Source organism: Saccopteryx leptura, chromosome 2, assembly GCF_036850995.1.
Source record: "Saccopteryx leptura isolate mSacLep1 chromosome 2, mSacLep1_pri_phased_curated, whole genome shotgun sequence".
Lineage (NCBI taxonomy): Eukaryota > Metazoa > Chordata > Mammalia > Chiroptera > Emballonuridae > Saccopteryx > Saccopteryx leptura.
The window spans coordinates 179,169,620-179,184,150 of record NC_089504.1 but is presented as its reverse complement, the minus strand read 5'-3'; the positions used below and the strand labels follow the sequence as shown (position 1 = coordinate 179,184,150).

Here is a 14,531-nt window from a genome sequence, read left to right as displayed (position 1 = left end):
ATGGTTGCTGTCTGGAAGACAGGGGAGAAATAAAAAACCCTGAAGATCTCCAAGACAGTGAGGAGATGGGGCAGCAGTAGATAGCTTCTCTTTCGGGCTAAACCTCTGACCCTGGTACTACAGACGGGAAATGAAGCGGAAGAAAGATGGAAAAAACTCCAATTCCCAGAAGGCCATAAAGGGATAGCTTAACGCATGCGTAAATCTCTACCCTTAATCTTGTGGCTTCCCCGGCAGCTGTTCTCGCGCATGCGCTCTCGGGTCAGTCTCATTTCCTACTCCCTGTTTCCGCAAGCCCGAGTCGGCGGCTCGACCTCTTGCGACTTCGTGTTGTAATGCTGCCCTACTCTTTGCTTTGTGCGACTCGGGTAAGATTGGGACTCTGGAGCCTGGGTGACCAGTAGAAAGCAAGCTCCCATCCTACTGTAGTATCCATTCACAAACTATGGGGTTCTCCTGACTTTTCCATGCACATGGTCTGGGCTCTCCGGGAGCAGACGCGTTACTAGGGAATCCGCGAGACCCCCGGCTGCGCGCGGCCTAACTAGGGGCTCTTCCCGATTCCGGAACCAGAAGCCCCAGGGCCATGTGACCGTCCATTTCACGTGGCATTGGGAAAGAGAACTGTAACTGGTGTCCCGTGGATCCTGTGCTGGAGAACAGGGAAGCTGAGTCCTTCCTGCAAACCCTGAGCCTTGCAGATGATGCAACCGGCCCCGTTGCTTTCATCAGGGGTCCCGCGGCTCTATGGGCAGGAAGGAAATGGAAAGGGTGCGGGGCAGAGGACTGGATTTAGTTTCTGATTTCCCTGCCATCAGACCCCAAACCCCCATCCCTACCCTTCTTCCCGTGGGACTGCTAAAGAGCTACCCTGTTTACCGCCATTTTAATTAAAACCACCTCTAACTAAACCTGTTGTCTTTTTTTTTTCTTTTTTTTCTTTTTTCTGAAGCTGGAAACAGGGAGAGACAGACAGATTCCCGCATGCGCCCGACCGGGATCCACCCGGCACGCCCACCAGGGGGCGATGCTCTGCCCATCCTGGGCGTCGCCATGTTGCGACCAGAGCCATGAGGCAGAGGCCATAGAGCCATCCCCAGCGCCCGGGCCATCTTTGCTCCAATGGAGCCTTGGCTGCGGGAGGGGAAGAGAGAGACAGAGAGGAAAGTGCGGCGGAGGGGTGGAGAAGCAAATGGGCGCTTCTCCTGTGTGCCCTGGCTGGGAATCGAACCCGGGTCCTCCGCACGCTAGGCCGACGCTCTACCGCTGAGCCAACCGGCCAGGGCTTTTTTTTTTTTTTTTTAATAATAATTTTATTTTTAATGGGGCAACATCAATAAATCAGGATACATATATTCAAAGATAACAAGTCCAGGTTATCTTGTCGTTCACGTATGTTGCATACCCATCACCCAAAGTCAGATTGTCCTCTGTCACCTTCTATCTAGTTTTCTTTGTGCCCCTCCCCCTCCCCCTTTCCCTCTCCCTCTCCCTCTCCCCCCTCCCCCCGTAACCACCACACTCTTATCAATGTCTCTTAGATCCTACCACTTTGCTGTAAATGATCCGATGTCATCATTTTTTATGGCTGAGTAGTATTCCATAGTGTATATGTGCCACATCTTCTTTATCCAGTCATCTATTGACGGGCTGTCTTTTTTTAAAAATTATTATTTATTGATTTTTGGGAGGACGGGAGAGAGAAAGAGACAGGGACATCGAGTTGTTCCCGTTGTGATAGGGACCTCTTGTTGTGTATGGGACCTCAGTATTGTGTATAGAGAGTTGGACATAAAGAGGAACTTTAAACTTGCTTTTGGTAGCCGCTTAGAGTAGAAAATCCCCAATAGTCTGTACAAGGAAGCTAAGCATTAAACAGAGCTTGCCTGTGGCAGTAACTTAAAGTGAAAAATTTTTACAAGCCCAACTAGTTCGATATCTTCACTTAAATCTTGCCTACAGAAGCAGGATATAGTTTTATGCTTTAGCCTTGCAGCAATTACAGGAAGAACTGTAATCAGCTTTAGAACAAAGAATGCTTTCTACTGAAATGTCAAGAATGTTGTGCATACCTGTTGTAATAGCTATGACTTTGTGGTTTATCCCCTTAAATACTGCTCTCTCCCTAGGCTCGGGGCCGTTAGCTGTTTCTCAGCTAGCAGTCACCAGCCAGCTAACAAAGGCTTTTAAATTTATAATCAATTTGGGTTCTGATCAATAATTACTTGCGTTCAGTCCATAATACCCTGACCGGGATCGAACCGGCAACCTCTGCACTTTGGAATGATACTCTAACCAACCCTGTTATCTAGCCAAAAGCCTATTGTCTCAATCCCTTGCCAGCAACTTGGCCTCCTCCATGACTGGGAAATCAGTTTATGGAGGCCCTACAAGGAAGACCCTTTTGTTCCTGTGGTGGGGAGGTTCAGAAACCTGTAGCTTCTAGAAGACAAACTTTGCCCTGTGGCTTTTCAGTGGTTCGTGGGTTGAGGTGGAGGAAGATTCTGAGGTGAGGTGAATGCACCAAATCAGAGCCACCCCCTGGACATTGATCTCAATGTTGGCTCTAGAACTGGCTTCTGGAGGTGGGGGTGGTGAAAACTGGAATAGGCAGGCTGGACAGCTAGCTGGCTGTTGGGTTTGGAGCCAGAGGGCTAGATAAGCATGGTAGTTGGGAGACTGGACGCTTTTATTTGACTCTGGCTTTTCCTCCCCTAGCTTCTGCAGAGATATGGTCAGCTGGTCGGGATGACCATACGGTACCACCAGCACAGTAAGGCAGTCCAGACCCAGGCTGGAGAAGCAACCAGGGGCTGGACAGGCCAGGAGAGTCTGTCAGACAATGACCCTGAGATCTGGGAGCTGCTGCAAAGGGAGAAGGACAGGCAGTGTCGTGGCCTGGAACTCATTGCCTCAGAGGTGGGGCCTTGGGAGAGAGGGGCCAAGGCTTGGGCCACGTGGGTATAGGAAGTAACAGGTCATCTTACTGCTATTTCTCCAGATCTCCCTTTCAGATTCAGGGCCTTCCTGCTGGGCCTTATCTTCCTCTCTTCTTTCTGTCCTGTGAAGCAAAGGCAGAGCCAGTCTGGGTTATGGGATAGGGGCTTTAAGAGAGCTTCCAGGGCCCCTATAGTCAAGTCTGGTCCCTCCCTGCCCTTCCAAGAGAAAAGAGAAACCTGGAAGCTGAGGTACGGGTGGACAGGTGGCCTTGCTGGGGACACCTATCAGGGCAGCTGGGTTTCTGAGGATGCTGCCTCTGGCCATGCCCCAAGCCTAGCAGGGAACCGTGTCTGAATGAACAGAGAACCTTCTGTAGAGCTCAGTCCCTTGCAGCCTGGGGTTCTGGCAGGGTGGGCTGTGGGAATCTAGGAAAAGGGGCTCAGTACCTTCTGACATTGCCCCTGCCCCTCACCCTAGAACTTCTGCAGCCGAGCTGCGCTGGAGGCCCTGGGGTCCTGTCTGAACAACAAGTATTCGGAGGGTTATCCTGGCAAGAGGTGAGAGCTAGGCACCAGAGGGCTGGAGGGCAGCTTCAGGGATGGTGCTCCCAGTGCATTTAGAGGAGTAGCCTTCCCACTTCTCTGCTACTTGTCAAGGGGGATGGTAGAACCCTTTCTCTGTGCCCTAATATGTCCCCTTCCCTTGGCAGATATTATGGGGGAGCAGAGGTAGTGGATGAAATCGAGCTGCTATGTCAGCGCCGGGCCTTGGAGGCCTTTGACCTGGATCCTGCACAGTGGGGAGTCAATGTCCAGCCTTATTCGGGGTCCCCAGCCAATCTGGCTGCCTACACAGCCCTTCTGCAGCCTCATGACCGAATCATGGGGTTGGACCTACCCGATGGGGGCCAGTGAGTATGGATCAAGTAGCTGATGGGCTCAGTGGGTAGTATGGGCATGAGAGAGGAGTTATTTATTGAATACCTACCATGTACCATGCAATTGGAACAACCCTCTCCCTGTCCTTCAGGTGACAGTGCAGGAAGAAGATAAGGCCCTAGTAACCAGTGCTCAGCAGAGTAGACAGAACAATAAGGACAGGTGCATGCTGGGAGCATTGTTCCAGAGACAGAGGCCTATAGAGCAAGGCAGGAAAAGAGTGTTTAAGTTTGGGTGTTACTCCACTTAGAAGCCTTCTTACTTCCTTTTCTCCCCTCCCAGTCTCACCCATGGCTATATGTCTGATGTCAAGCGGATCTCTGCCACATCCATCTTCTTTGAGTCTATGCCCTATAAACTGAATGTGAGTGAGGACTCAGGGTGTGGGACGAGAGCTGCTCAGGCCCTGGGAAGCCTCTCCTTGGAAAGGTGAGGGGTTGGGGCTCTGAGCAGCTCTCAAGGTCAAGGAAGAAAGTGAGCTTCCCTGCTTCCTTCTGAGGACTTAAGCATTTTGTCTGTCTGTCCAGCCCAAAACTGGCTTTATTGACTATGACCAGCTGGCAATTACTGCTCGACTCTTCCGACCTCGACTCATCATAGCTGGCACCAGTGCCTATGCTCGCCTCATTGACTATGCCCGCATGAGAGAGGTTGGTAGAGGGCTGGGGCACGTGCCACTCCCCAAAGGGTAATGGGGAGAGTTTAGAGGAGGGGCAGCCTTGGGCAGGCCTGGCTGGGTCCTCCCCAGACTGAGGTTTGTTTATATACCTGCCAAGGTGTGTGATGAGGTCAAGGCATTCCTGCTGGCAGACATGGCCCACATCAGTGGCTTGGTGGCTGGCAAAGTGATCCCCTCGCCTTTCAAGCATGCGGATGTTGTCACCACCACCACTCACAAGACACTTCGAGGGGCCAGGTCAGGCTCCCCTGAGGTCAGGCCTTGCCTTTCTCTCCCTTCGTGCCTTATTGCCAGTGCATTGTTGGGCTGGATCTGAGAGGAAGTCATCCTCCCTGAGAGTTCTACCCAGTCTGAGGACTCGCTTTCCCTTGCGCATAGTGGTGATTCCCCAGCAGGGGGGCTGGAGGTGGGAGGGAGAGTCTACTCCCCTTGAGCACTGGATCAAGCCCACCCAGCACAACTGAGGTTGGACTTTGAGAGCTCTCAGGGACACGGGCCAGCCAGCTTCCTCTGCTCTTTCCATCCCTTGCCCTTTCTTTTCAGCTTAGATTTTGACCACCCACCTCCTACACAGGTCAGGACTCATCTTCTACCGGAAGGGGGTGCAGTCTGTAGATCCCAAGACTGGCCGGGAGACCCCTTACACATTTGAGGACCGAATCAACTTTGCTGTGTTTCCGTCCCTGCAGGGGGGCCCCCACAACCATGCCATTGCTGCAGTGGCTGTGGCTCTAAAGCAGGTTGGGGAGCCTCCTATTGTCGGGGGTGGGGCACCAGGATGCTCGAACCCTGCCTGTTGCTAAATGAAGTTGAAGCTGTTGGAAAGGAAGGGCTACTAGGGGAGGGGTTAAGGCTGGGATCACAACTATGCTCAAGGTGAGGAGTAGAAGGGGCAGGACTTAGGGTCCCAGGTGCTGCTGTCTTATCTCCAGGCCAGCACCCCCATGTTCCGGGAGTATTCCCTGCAGGTTCTGAAGAATGCTCGGGCCATGGCTGATGCCCTGCTAGGTCGAGGCTACTCGCTAGTGTCTGGTGAGCCACGGGGGTGGGTGGGAGACTGTAGCCTCAGGCAGAGGCCTAGGACTCAGCATTCTCTGCTTATTGTCCCCCTTAGGTGGTACTGACAACCACCTAGTGCTGGTGGACCTGCGGCCCAAGGGCCTGGATGGGGCTCGGGCCGAGCGTGTGCTGGAGCTTGTATCCATCACAGCCAACAAGAACACCTGCCCTGGAGACCGAAGTGCCATCACACCAGGAGGCCTTCGGCTTGGTGAGGCCTGGGTTCCAGGAGGGAAGGGTGGCTGCTGGCTGGGCTTGGGCCATGCTAATCATCTTCTGCTTCTCTCCCAGGGGCCCCAGCTTTGACCTCTCGACAGTTTCGTGAGGATGACTTCCGGAGAGTTGTGGACTTTATAGATGAAGGGGTCAACATTGGCTTGGAAGTGAAGAGCAAGACTGGTGAGTGGGCCAGACCCCTGCTGAGCCTGCCAGTTACATTCACTATCTGCCCTTCCCCAGTGGTCTGCCTTCTCTAGACCTCTGACCGCTTTTCTCACTCTTCTCTAGCCAAACTGCAGGATTTCAAATCATTCCTGCTCAATGATCCAGAAACAAGACGGTGGCTGGCTGACCTCCGGCAGCGGGTGGAGCAATTTGCCAGGACCTTCCCCATGCCTGGTTTTGATGAGCACTGAAGGCACCAAAGAAATGAGACTCAGGCTGAAATTATTCTTCTTCCCCCTACCTGGACCAAGGGAGGGGGTCACTTATCTTCCAGTGTTTTGCTGGAGATAGGAAGGTCTCTCGCTTAGGGGAAGAGCCAGATGTAGTTCCCTTCCCAGAATTTGTAGCTGAGATGGCTTTTTGTAATAAGACTTAGAAGGAGGCTAGGGGCTTTCTGCCCTAACATCTCCCATTATCTCACTGTTGTGACTCCCTGTTCTTCGGGACAGGGGAGTTACCCTTTTGAGCCAGAGGCTGGGGTGGGTAGGTACCCTCCTTTCTATTTTTATCTAATAAAATGCTAACTGGAGCTGAGTTTCTATTACTATGGGAGGGGTCCCCTGGGCCAGGTGGTGATTTGTCTCCCTCTATGTGTTCCTCCCTTCCCTCCCACCACCACCACAAGGACCCCAGGGGCTGCAGCCTCCTCTCTCTGTCTCTGAACAGAACCGACACCAGACATGATTAGCAGGCGCAGCAAATTCAATTTGTTAAATGAAATTGTATTTTGCCCACGGCTGCTTCTGTTTGATCTCAGGGGACAGAGGGGAGCAAGGAGGGGTGGGATGGCAGGGAGAGGGCAGGTGTGAGGCTGGAGGGGGTGCCCTGGGCTCCTGAGGCACAGGGAGCAGCAGGCAACAAGCCCAATTGAGCTAGAGCAGCGCCTTCCTGGGATGGCGTCCAGAGCCTGAGCTAACGTGTGGTCCACCACGTTGCTTGGCACTCAGAGGCTCCTGCTTGCTCTTGGCTCACATCTGCCACGCTCAACACGTAGCCTGTGCCACGCCCTAAAAGACTCCAGTAGCCCAGCAGGGGGGCAGACGGGTCTTTTGGATTGACCCAGCAGCTGCCCTACCTCTTAACAACCCTCTTCCCCCATGGGACTCAAGCTGAAGGTCAGAGGCACTTCCGCTGTGGGGAGCTAGGGAAGAGAGTGGGAGTGGAGATGCCTCCCCTCCCCGTGGGAACCAGGACTGTGTACGCAGAAGCTGGGTATGGTGTGGAGAATGGGGGAGTAGGGGCAGAGAGTTGAAGAAATGAGGAAGCTGGCTGACGTATGTACATCAATGCATCCCAGCCAAACTCAGAAGTCTGGCCGGTCCTTCTTCAGCTTCTTATAGTCCGTGGAAACTGCAAGGAACTATGGAAGGGTTGCACTGAGTCACCCAGACCTCCCTTTGTCAGGGGTGCTGATGGGTCGTCCCCGGGCCAAGATGTGACAGGAGGGTGGTCAACCCTAGAGCCACTGAGAGGTACTTTGTATTAATCAGAGGTACCTTGTATTGGTCATTGGGGCTCAGGCGGTTCCAGGGCTCTGGGTTGTTCTTTCGGTCCCAGCTGTGGAGAGGAAGGGAGAGGGTAAGGGTTTCCTCTCTGGGAGCTAGGACTCCAGAGCCTAAGGTAATACCCAGGTTTTTGTCTCTACCCAGCATTCCTCCTCCCGGTCCTATGGGGGGCAGTTCCCAGCGACTGACAGGGGAAGGGGCACATTAGCAGTTGCTGACAAGTAGGAAAAGAAGGCTTTCACCGTTGTCAGTGAGGCCAGATGAGGGACTGACGACCCGGCCTAGTGACTGCCGCCTGCACCCTGTCATCCTAGGTCAACCCCACAGAGCAGAGCAGTAGGAATTGGAAAGAGATCCCCAGGGGCTGGAGTTTCAGTGTTGTGCCTCGAATTCTGACAACACAGGGCGTCTCCTGATGCGCGCGGAGGACCCCCACCCCTGCTGTCTGGCGGGGCAGTGGAGTCTTTCCCGTCACCCTGCCCCAAGGATGCCCGCAGACGCTCTTTTCTGGCCACAACCCCAGCTCCCCAGCGCGGATATTGAGGTACCCAGAGGCTGCCGACCGCCAGCAGAGTGGCGTCGCCATGGCAACTGGGCAGAGAGCCCAGCGGGTCCGCAGCCCAAAGCGGGCCTAGTCTAGAGCCACAGAGGTGAGTGCGGTCAGGTGGGCCGATGGGGAGTTGAGCTCTCGCAGGTCAGGATCAGGCTCCAGCCCGGTAATGCTGGGCGGGTCAAGGGCAGGTTCGCTGCAAGGGGAACCCTGCTACAACCACCCATCCCCACCGTTCCGGAGAGGCCCACTGGTTTCTGCTCCAGCTTGCCCATCCATGACCCCTGCCCGCGTTCCAAGCCCGGCCTTTACCAGACATCAGGGCTGCGCAGGGCGAGCCGCAGCAAGTAGAGCGCAGCGCTGCCCATGCCCAGGCCAATGAAGCCGATCATCGGGATGAGCTGCGGGGAAGACCGAGGACAATTTCAGAGCCAGCCCCCTCCTCGTAGTTTTCAGTAGCCCTTTACAAGCTTTACTGCCCGGCCGCCCCCAACCCCGCCTGGGGACTGGCGCTCCCTCCCTTCTGGGAGATGAGACCTGGAACCTCCTGTACCACAGCTCCTGCCTTAGTTTCCCTCACCCCACAGCAAGCCTGTCCACGGGGGACTCAAGAGACACGGGGGCATATTGAGGGCTCCCTGGAAAAAGATTAGGAGCATTGGGATAACTAGGCAAGAGGAGGGGACTGGGAGATTTGGGGAGCTCTGAGAGAGAAAATGTTAGGAGTTAGAATCAATAGCTCTGGGAACAGAACTCACCGCCGGATGTCTCTTGATTTGCCTATAGAAGCGGCCCCCGAGGTTAGTTCCTGCCATCTCGCCTCTCCAGTGTCAGGTCCTTTCCAGCGGCTCCACTCCCTAGCTCCCTCTGGGGTCCCGCCCCTGATTGGGGAGGGGTCACCCCGCCCATTCTAGCCCAATCCAGCCCAGCCCATTTCTCTACCTCCTGAAGTTCTCGGCAGAGCAGGAATAATTGTTGAGGAGTTGAGGGATTTCTATTCCTCCACTCTCTCCTTCAGATGCCAGAATCCTGACATATGGAACACCATAACACTTGGGGCTTTGGGCTGGTCCCAGCGAAAGGCCTCACAGGCTTCAACCCAGACTCTGATTGAGAGGGGATCCAGAAGTGTGTGTGTGGGTGTGTGGGGGGATATTCACCGTGAGGCAGGCTGGAAGGTAGACTTCCAGAAAAGTGCAGGTATGGAGTGTTCACAAGTGGCACCCGGAGGGGCCAGGGAAGAACAAGGGCATCTGCAATGCTTCCCTGACACCCCTACAGCAGCGATTTTCAACTGGTGTGCCCCCAGGATTTTTAAAACATGCAACACCTAACTAATTAGTCAGGGATATTGACCTCTTTTCCCTTAGATTGTCAAATTAACAAATGACAGCAGCCAACACAATAGCTGTCCAGTGCGAATGAATCAAAATTATACCTATTATTTTTGTCAGATTGGCAGAAATACACTTTTTGGTGTGCCACAGATTTTTAGTAATTAGTTTATGCATGCCATCAAATGAAAAAGGTTGACAGTCACTGCCCTGAGCATCCAGGAGCTATCAGGTCCTGGAAGCCCTGGTCTGTCCCCTCCATTGTGTAGCGGAAGAAGGAGGGCAACAGGTTCTACAACAGAACTAAAGCTGTCCCAGCCCTTCTAGCCCTGGGTGGTTTCTCCAAGTTGTGTTCTGGTTGGCCTGGAATAGTGTTTGTAAACCTGGCTCGGGAAGAGTAAGTCAGTTGTTGAAGTTTGGGAGCTTGAGAAGTTTGCTTGCCCTGCCAACCCTGGGTAGGGGTGAAGAAGGAGCCACCCAAGAAGGCCACTCTCTGCCTCTGGCTGTGATGGAGAGGAGGAGAATGGAGTGAGGGAAACAGTTAAGGAGAGACAGACAAGGTATTGAAGGAGGAAAGAGAACAAGACAAACAGAAACGAAAGTGCAGAGCAAGCCACTGATTGCCTCCCTTTCCACAGCCAACTCAGGTGTGTGCTGTGCTGTCAGGGTGAGAAGGCTCATTGCCACCGTCTTTGGGGAATTTGGGTTCCAGGGACCCAGGTGCTCACCCTAACCACCTCTCCTACTCCCATGAGAACTTTTATCCTATTTCACCCTCTCTGCCTCCACCTGTGCAGCTGGATCCTACAGAGGTCCCCACTGCTCCTCTCCAGAGCCCTGTGTCGGCTTAGGCAGGGAGAACTGTGCACCCACCGCGGGGCCCCTCGGGGTACAGGGAGGGAGGTAGTCCTTCCTGGTAACTTCCTTTCCCTGGCTCTGATACTTCCTCGGTCCCCTGCACTGACAAGCGCGGCTGTAATTAGGCTGCGGGGTCCCAGTCTCTCCGCCTCCCTCCAGCGGATAATGAGATAAAGTGTCAGAGACAGGACAAAACAAAGAGACAGAGACTCGTTATGACTCGTGTATAGGGCGGGGGAGGAGGACTGAAGGAATGTCAGAGCCTAGAGCAGCACATAGCCAGGCCCTCCCTGAGCACCCTCACTCCACCGGGCGGGAGATTGGGTGTCCTGTCACCCGTGCACCCCAACCCTCCAGTCTCGGGACTAAACATCAATCCCGGAGCTTGAATTCGAGGGGCCACATAGTTGGGCTGAACATCTGGCTCTATGAGGCTCAGCTAGTGCTCCAGGACGTTGACAGGGATGTATACTGCTCACAAAAATTAGGGAATACTTTATATAGCTTCATATTCATTTTGAAATATCCCCTAATTTTTGTGAGCAGAATATTGTTCCTGCGCCGCTCCCCTTTGCTTCTCGAACCCTCGCCCGCATTCCTGTGTCTTTTCTTGTGAGTTCTGGTGACCCGGGCCTAGCACATCCCGCATCCTCCATACCACTTCTTTCCTAGAGCGGCCGCGGTTCCTCCAGCCTTAGGCCTCCGTCCCACTGAGTTCCTCATCACTTGATTGCTTCTGCTCTGGTTTCTCCGGGACTTCTTGGCCTATCACTTGTTCCTGGTGCTAGTCTCTGGCCCCTTCTTTGTGACCCTATTTCTAAGCTCCCTTCCATTTCTGGATCGTGATCTCTAGAGCCTAGCTGGGACACAGAACACCTTGGGTTCCAGATCCCATCTCTCCCCACCTCCTCGCACTTTTTCCACCAGGACTCAGGTCAGGCTGACCCAGCGGGTGAGGGACGGCAGAAATCATTAACTGAGGATTAGTCGTGGCCAGGAGCCTCGCTGGGGTCCCGCTGGGACCCGACCCTGAACGCTAAATCGCGCGGAACAGAACTCCACGCGCCGGCTGCGCGGCACGCCAAAGGAAGCTGGATGCGGCGCTGTGAGCTGACTGCTGGGGCGTGGGTGCGGACGCCCCCTGGAGGCGGTGCTGCTCTTAAGCTCTCAGGGGAGATGCCTCAGACGCCCCCTGTCGGGCACCGTCATCCTTGCACCCTACAGCTTTTCCTTAGGTAAGTCAGCGCCTGGAGTGTGGGTCCACGCCCCGCCCAACGATTCTGCCACTCCCGCGGCTAAGGAAGTGGGTCCTACAGTGGTCTAGAGTGGAAGGTGCGAAGAGGAAACCCGGAAGCTCCCACCTCGCTAGCTTCGGGCACCCTAGGGTTCAGGCTGAGTCTTCTCGAGGCTGGGCGGCCTCAGATGCCCGAAGCTACATCTCCGCTCAGGGACTGTCTTCGGTTCCTGCCAGTCCTAGTGTCTGACAGCCCTTCTTTTTGCCTTTTTCTTCTTCAGGCCCTGTCTGTCTCTACTCTGTGCTTCTGTGTATGTAACGTCTGTGTCTCTCTGTTCTTTATCATTCTGGCTGTGTCTTTCTCTCCCTCTGCAGCTCTCTCTACCTGGCTTTGTCCTTCTGCATCAGCTTCTCTCTGTGTTGTCTCTCCTTTCTATATCTCTCTGCCTCGCTGTGTCTCTCATTACAAATGCCTCTCTGTCACTGTGTTTATCTCTGTCTCCCCCCTCTCATTCACTAGTTCTAGTCCTATTCTCAGGCTTGCTGCTCCTGGGGGGCTGCAGCAGTCTAACGGGACAGTCTGGGGACACCTCGGGGCACTGCCTGAGGTCCCCTTCCGGGTCACCTCCACATGCCGGTCACCTCCGCTCAGCCTCCGTCTTCCCTCTGCAGCTGTGAGGCGTGGAGGTAGGGCGCACAGGAGGGAAGACACAGTGCCCAGCATCTGCTTGGGAGCCCCGGGGACCCTGACCCTCTCTACCGCTATTAAGGGCGCTGAGCCCCGAGGCTCTGATATGATCATGATTACATCAGCCAAACAGCCGAGGAGCCGCTAGGCGCGTGAGAGCGAGCGAGCGAGTGAGAAAGACAAAGGCGGCCGCACCATCTGTTTATGCAAAGCGCTCTCCGCCGGGGTCCCTGGTGTCCTGGTGCCTGGCTCGACTCTGGGCACAGGGTCATGAGCCCGCTCCTGCCCGGTGTCCCCGGCCGTGTTGTGATTTCCCCTCCTCCCAACACCCATACTGGCTGCTGGGTGAGCGGAACGGATTGGGACTGGAGGGGGGGGGGGGGTGTTGATGTGATTGGAGCGGACGCGGATGTTTCTTCAATAATGGATGGAGATGATGCGGCCGGCGGAGCCAAGCCAGACTAGAGAGGAGAGAGGAATAGAAATGGGGAGAAGATGGGGAGGGGATGCGAGACGCAGCCAGGAGCGCGTGAGCGCGCGCGCGCGCGCACACACACACACACACACACGAAGCAGAGCGGTGTGCGTCACACTGTCGTTCGAAAGTCGCCGTGCTGTTCACACCCAGGCACACGTCCACGCACTGTCACAGAAACACACACACACACACACACACACACACACCTGCAGATGGAGATACCAGAGCAACACACACTCACCAGAGGTTCTTCCTGATTCGCACACAGACACAGTCCTGCAAGCAAGGACTCACGAAAATGCCTGCAAGCGGGCACACACAGAGGCATGAATCCAAAGCACATATGCACACCTAGACACCCAGGGGTTTAGACAGACAAAAATCACAGAGGTTGGGAGGAGGGGCAGCATGTGACAAAATCGACAGATACATGTTCAGGATACAGATACATACCAGGGGGCTCACACACCAACATACACACACCTCACACACTTAAGACACAGACACACACACTGCACACCAGTGGCATAGACACTCATAAATGCCAGGGGCACAGAGAGACCCCCCCACCCCCCCACATTCTGAGGTTGGTACCCATACATACACAGGAGCTGCTGCCTGTGCCCTGCGGTGGTGGTGGTGGAGTGTGGCAGAGAGGTCGCTGGGTCCCCTGCTAGCTTGCCTTGTTAGTCTAGCCATAAAGTGAGGTCCTGGCGACAGGAAGCACCCTTTCGACTGCCTACAAGATTCCTTCTATGACCCCCAGGAACAGGTGGTGCAGACGTTGGGCCACTCTGGCCTTAGCCAACCCAGCCAACCCCAACCCCAGCAGTTGGGGAGAAGAGCAAGAGCTATAGAAGGACATTGGTAACTATTGTATATAGGGAGACTCCCAGGGGCCCCAACACAGCCAGGAGGCAGGTGATGAAAGAGAGGGTCACTCCGAATCCCCTTCATCCCCTGTGCTGCCCAATTTTCTGACATCAAGGAGCACTTCCTTTGCTAAGAGTTGGGTGGGCACTGGGGAGGAGTATGGTATAGGTTGTGTCTTGACCCTAGGTACCCGGCCTCTCTTCCGGTCTGTTTTTTTTTTAATTTTTCTTTTACTAATTTTTAGAGAGGAGAGAGAGTGAGAGAGAGAGAGAGAAGGGGGAGGAGCAGGAAGCATCAACTCCCATATGTGCCTTGACCAAGCAAGCCCAGGGTTTTGAACCAGCGACTTCAGTGTTCCAGGTCGACGCTTTATCCACTGTGCCACCACAGGTCAGGCCCGGTTTTTTTTTTTTGTTTGTTTTTTTCCTGTATTTTTCTGAAGCCGGAAACGGGGAGAGACAGTCAGACAGACTCCCGCATGCGCCCGACCTGGATCCACCCGGCACGCCCACCAGGGGGCCACGCTCTGCCCACCAGGGGGCCACGCTCTGCCCACCAGGGGGCGATGCTCTGCCCCTCCGGGGCGTCGCTCTGTCGTGACCAGAGCCACCCTAGCGCCTGGGGCAGAGGCCGAGGAGCCATCCCCAGCGCCCGAGACCCGGTCTGTTTTTGATTCAGTCCACTCCTTGGTCCAGACTTATGACCTTTGCCGCTAAGGCAGCATCATCCATCTCCCAGGAGGCCGACTGCTGTCTGGAGTAGGGGGCGTTGGGGGGCTCAAACAGGGCTGTTGTTTCTGACTTCCTCTCCTGGGACCAGCTCTTCGCCAGTGAGTCAGAGCTCAACCAGCGAGCAAGTACTGAGGGGTGCGGGGTGTGGGGGCACAGCCATGAACTCGAGATACTGGGATTTGTGCCCCCACCCCTGGCACCTATCACTCGTCCTTCGAGC

General features: G+C 54.8%; 2 protein-coding genes across 2 annotated transcripts; one reads left to right on the top strand and one right to left on the bottom strand.

Annotated features, from left to right (window-relative positions):
• Positions 1-232: 232 nt before the first annotated feature.
• On the top strand, positions 233-6,589 carry SHMT2 (serine hydroxymethyltransferase 2). Its single transcript, XM_066369447.1, has 12 exons — positions 233-368; positions 2,719-2,919; positions 3,418-3,497; positions 3,650-3,850; positions 4,161-4,242; positions 4,406-4,528; positions 4,655-4,794; positions 5,132-5,297; positions 5,490-5,589; positions 5,672-5,827; positions 5,908-6,015; positions 6,124-6,589. The coding sequence occupies exons 1-12, from the start codon at positions 336-338 to the stop codon at positions 6,249-6,251; spliced, it is 1,518 nt and encodes a 505-aa protein (XP_066225544.1). The 5' UTR covers positions 233-335; the 3' UTR covers positions 6,252-6,589.
• Positions 6,590-6,697: 108 nt separating this feature from the next.
• NDUFA4L2 (NDUFA4 mitochondrial complex associated like 2) lies at positions 6,698-8,968 on the bottom strand. Its single transcript, XM_066369448.1, has 4 exons — positions 8,874-8,968; positions 8,428-8,516; positions 7,557-7,617; positions 6,698-7,420 (listed from the first exon to the last, which is right to left on the bottom strand). Exons 1-4 carry the CDS (start codon positions 8,928-8,930, stop codon positions 7,364-7,366), a joined length of 264 nt encoding a protein of 87 aa, XP_066225545.1. The 5' UTR covers positions 8,931-8,968; the 3' UTR covers positions 6,698-7,363.
• Between the last annotated feature and the right edge of the window lie 5,563 nt (positions 8,969-14,531).

What these genes read in the sequence shown, in the direction of transcription:
- NDUFA4L2 (XM_066369448.1), bottom strand. Translation starts at nt 8,930, where the DNA reads ATGGCAGGAACTAACCTCGGGGGCCGCTTCTATAGGCAAATCAAGAGA. An exon ending in CTGCGCAGCCCTGATGTCTG is followed by an intron (nt 7,618 to 8,427) that starts GTAAAGGCCGGG and finishes TCCTCTCCACAG; the next exon opens with CTGGGACCGAAAGAACAACC. An exon ending in GCCCCAATGACCAATACAAG is followed by an intron (nt 7,421 to 7,556) that starts GTACCTCTGATT and finishes ACCCTTCCATAG; the next exon opens with TTCCTTGCAGTTTCCACGGA.
- SHMT2 (XM_066369447.1), top strand. Translation starts at nt 336, where the DNA reads ATGCTGCCCTACTCTTTGCTTTGTGCGACTCGG. An exon ending in GACCTACCCGATGGGGGCCA is followed by an intron (nt 3,851 to 4,160) that starts GTGAGTATGGAT and finishes CTCCCCTCCCAG; the next exon opens with TCTCACCCATGGCTATATGT. An exon ending in CTATGCCCTATAAACTGAAT is followed by an intron (nt 4,243 to 4,405) that starts GTGAGTGAGGAC and finishes CTGTCTGTCCAG; the next exon opens with CCCAAAACTGGCTTTATTGA.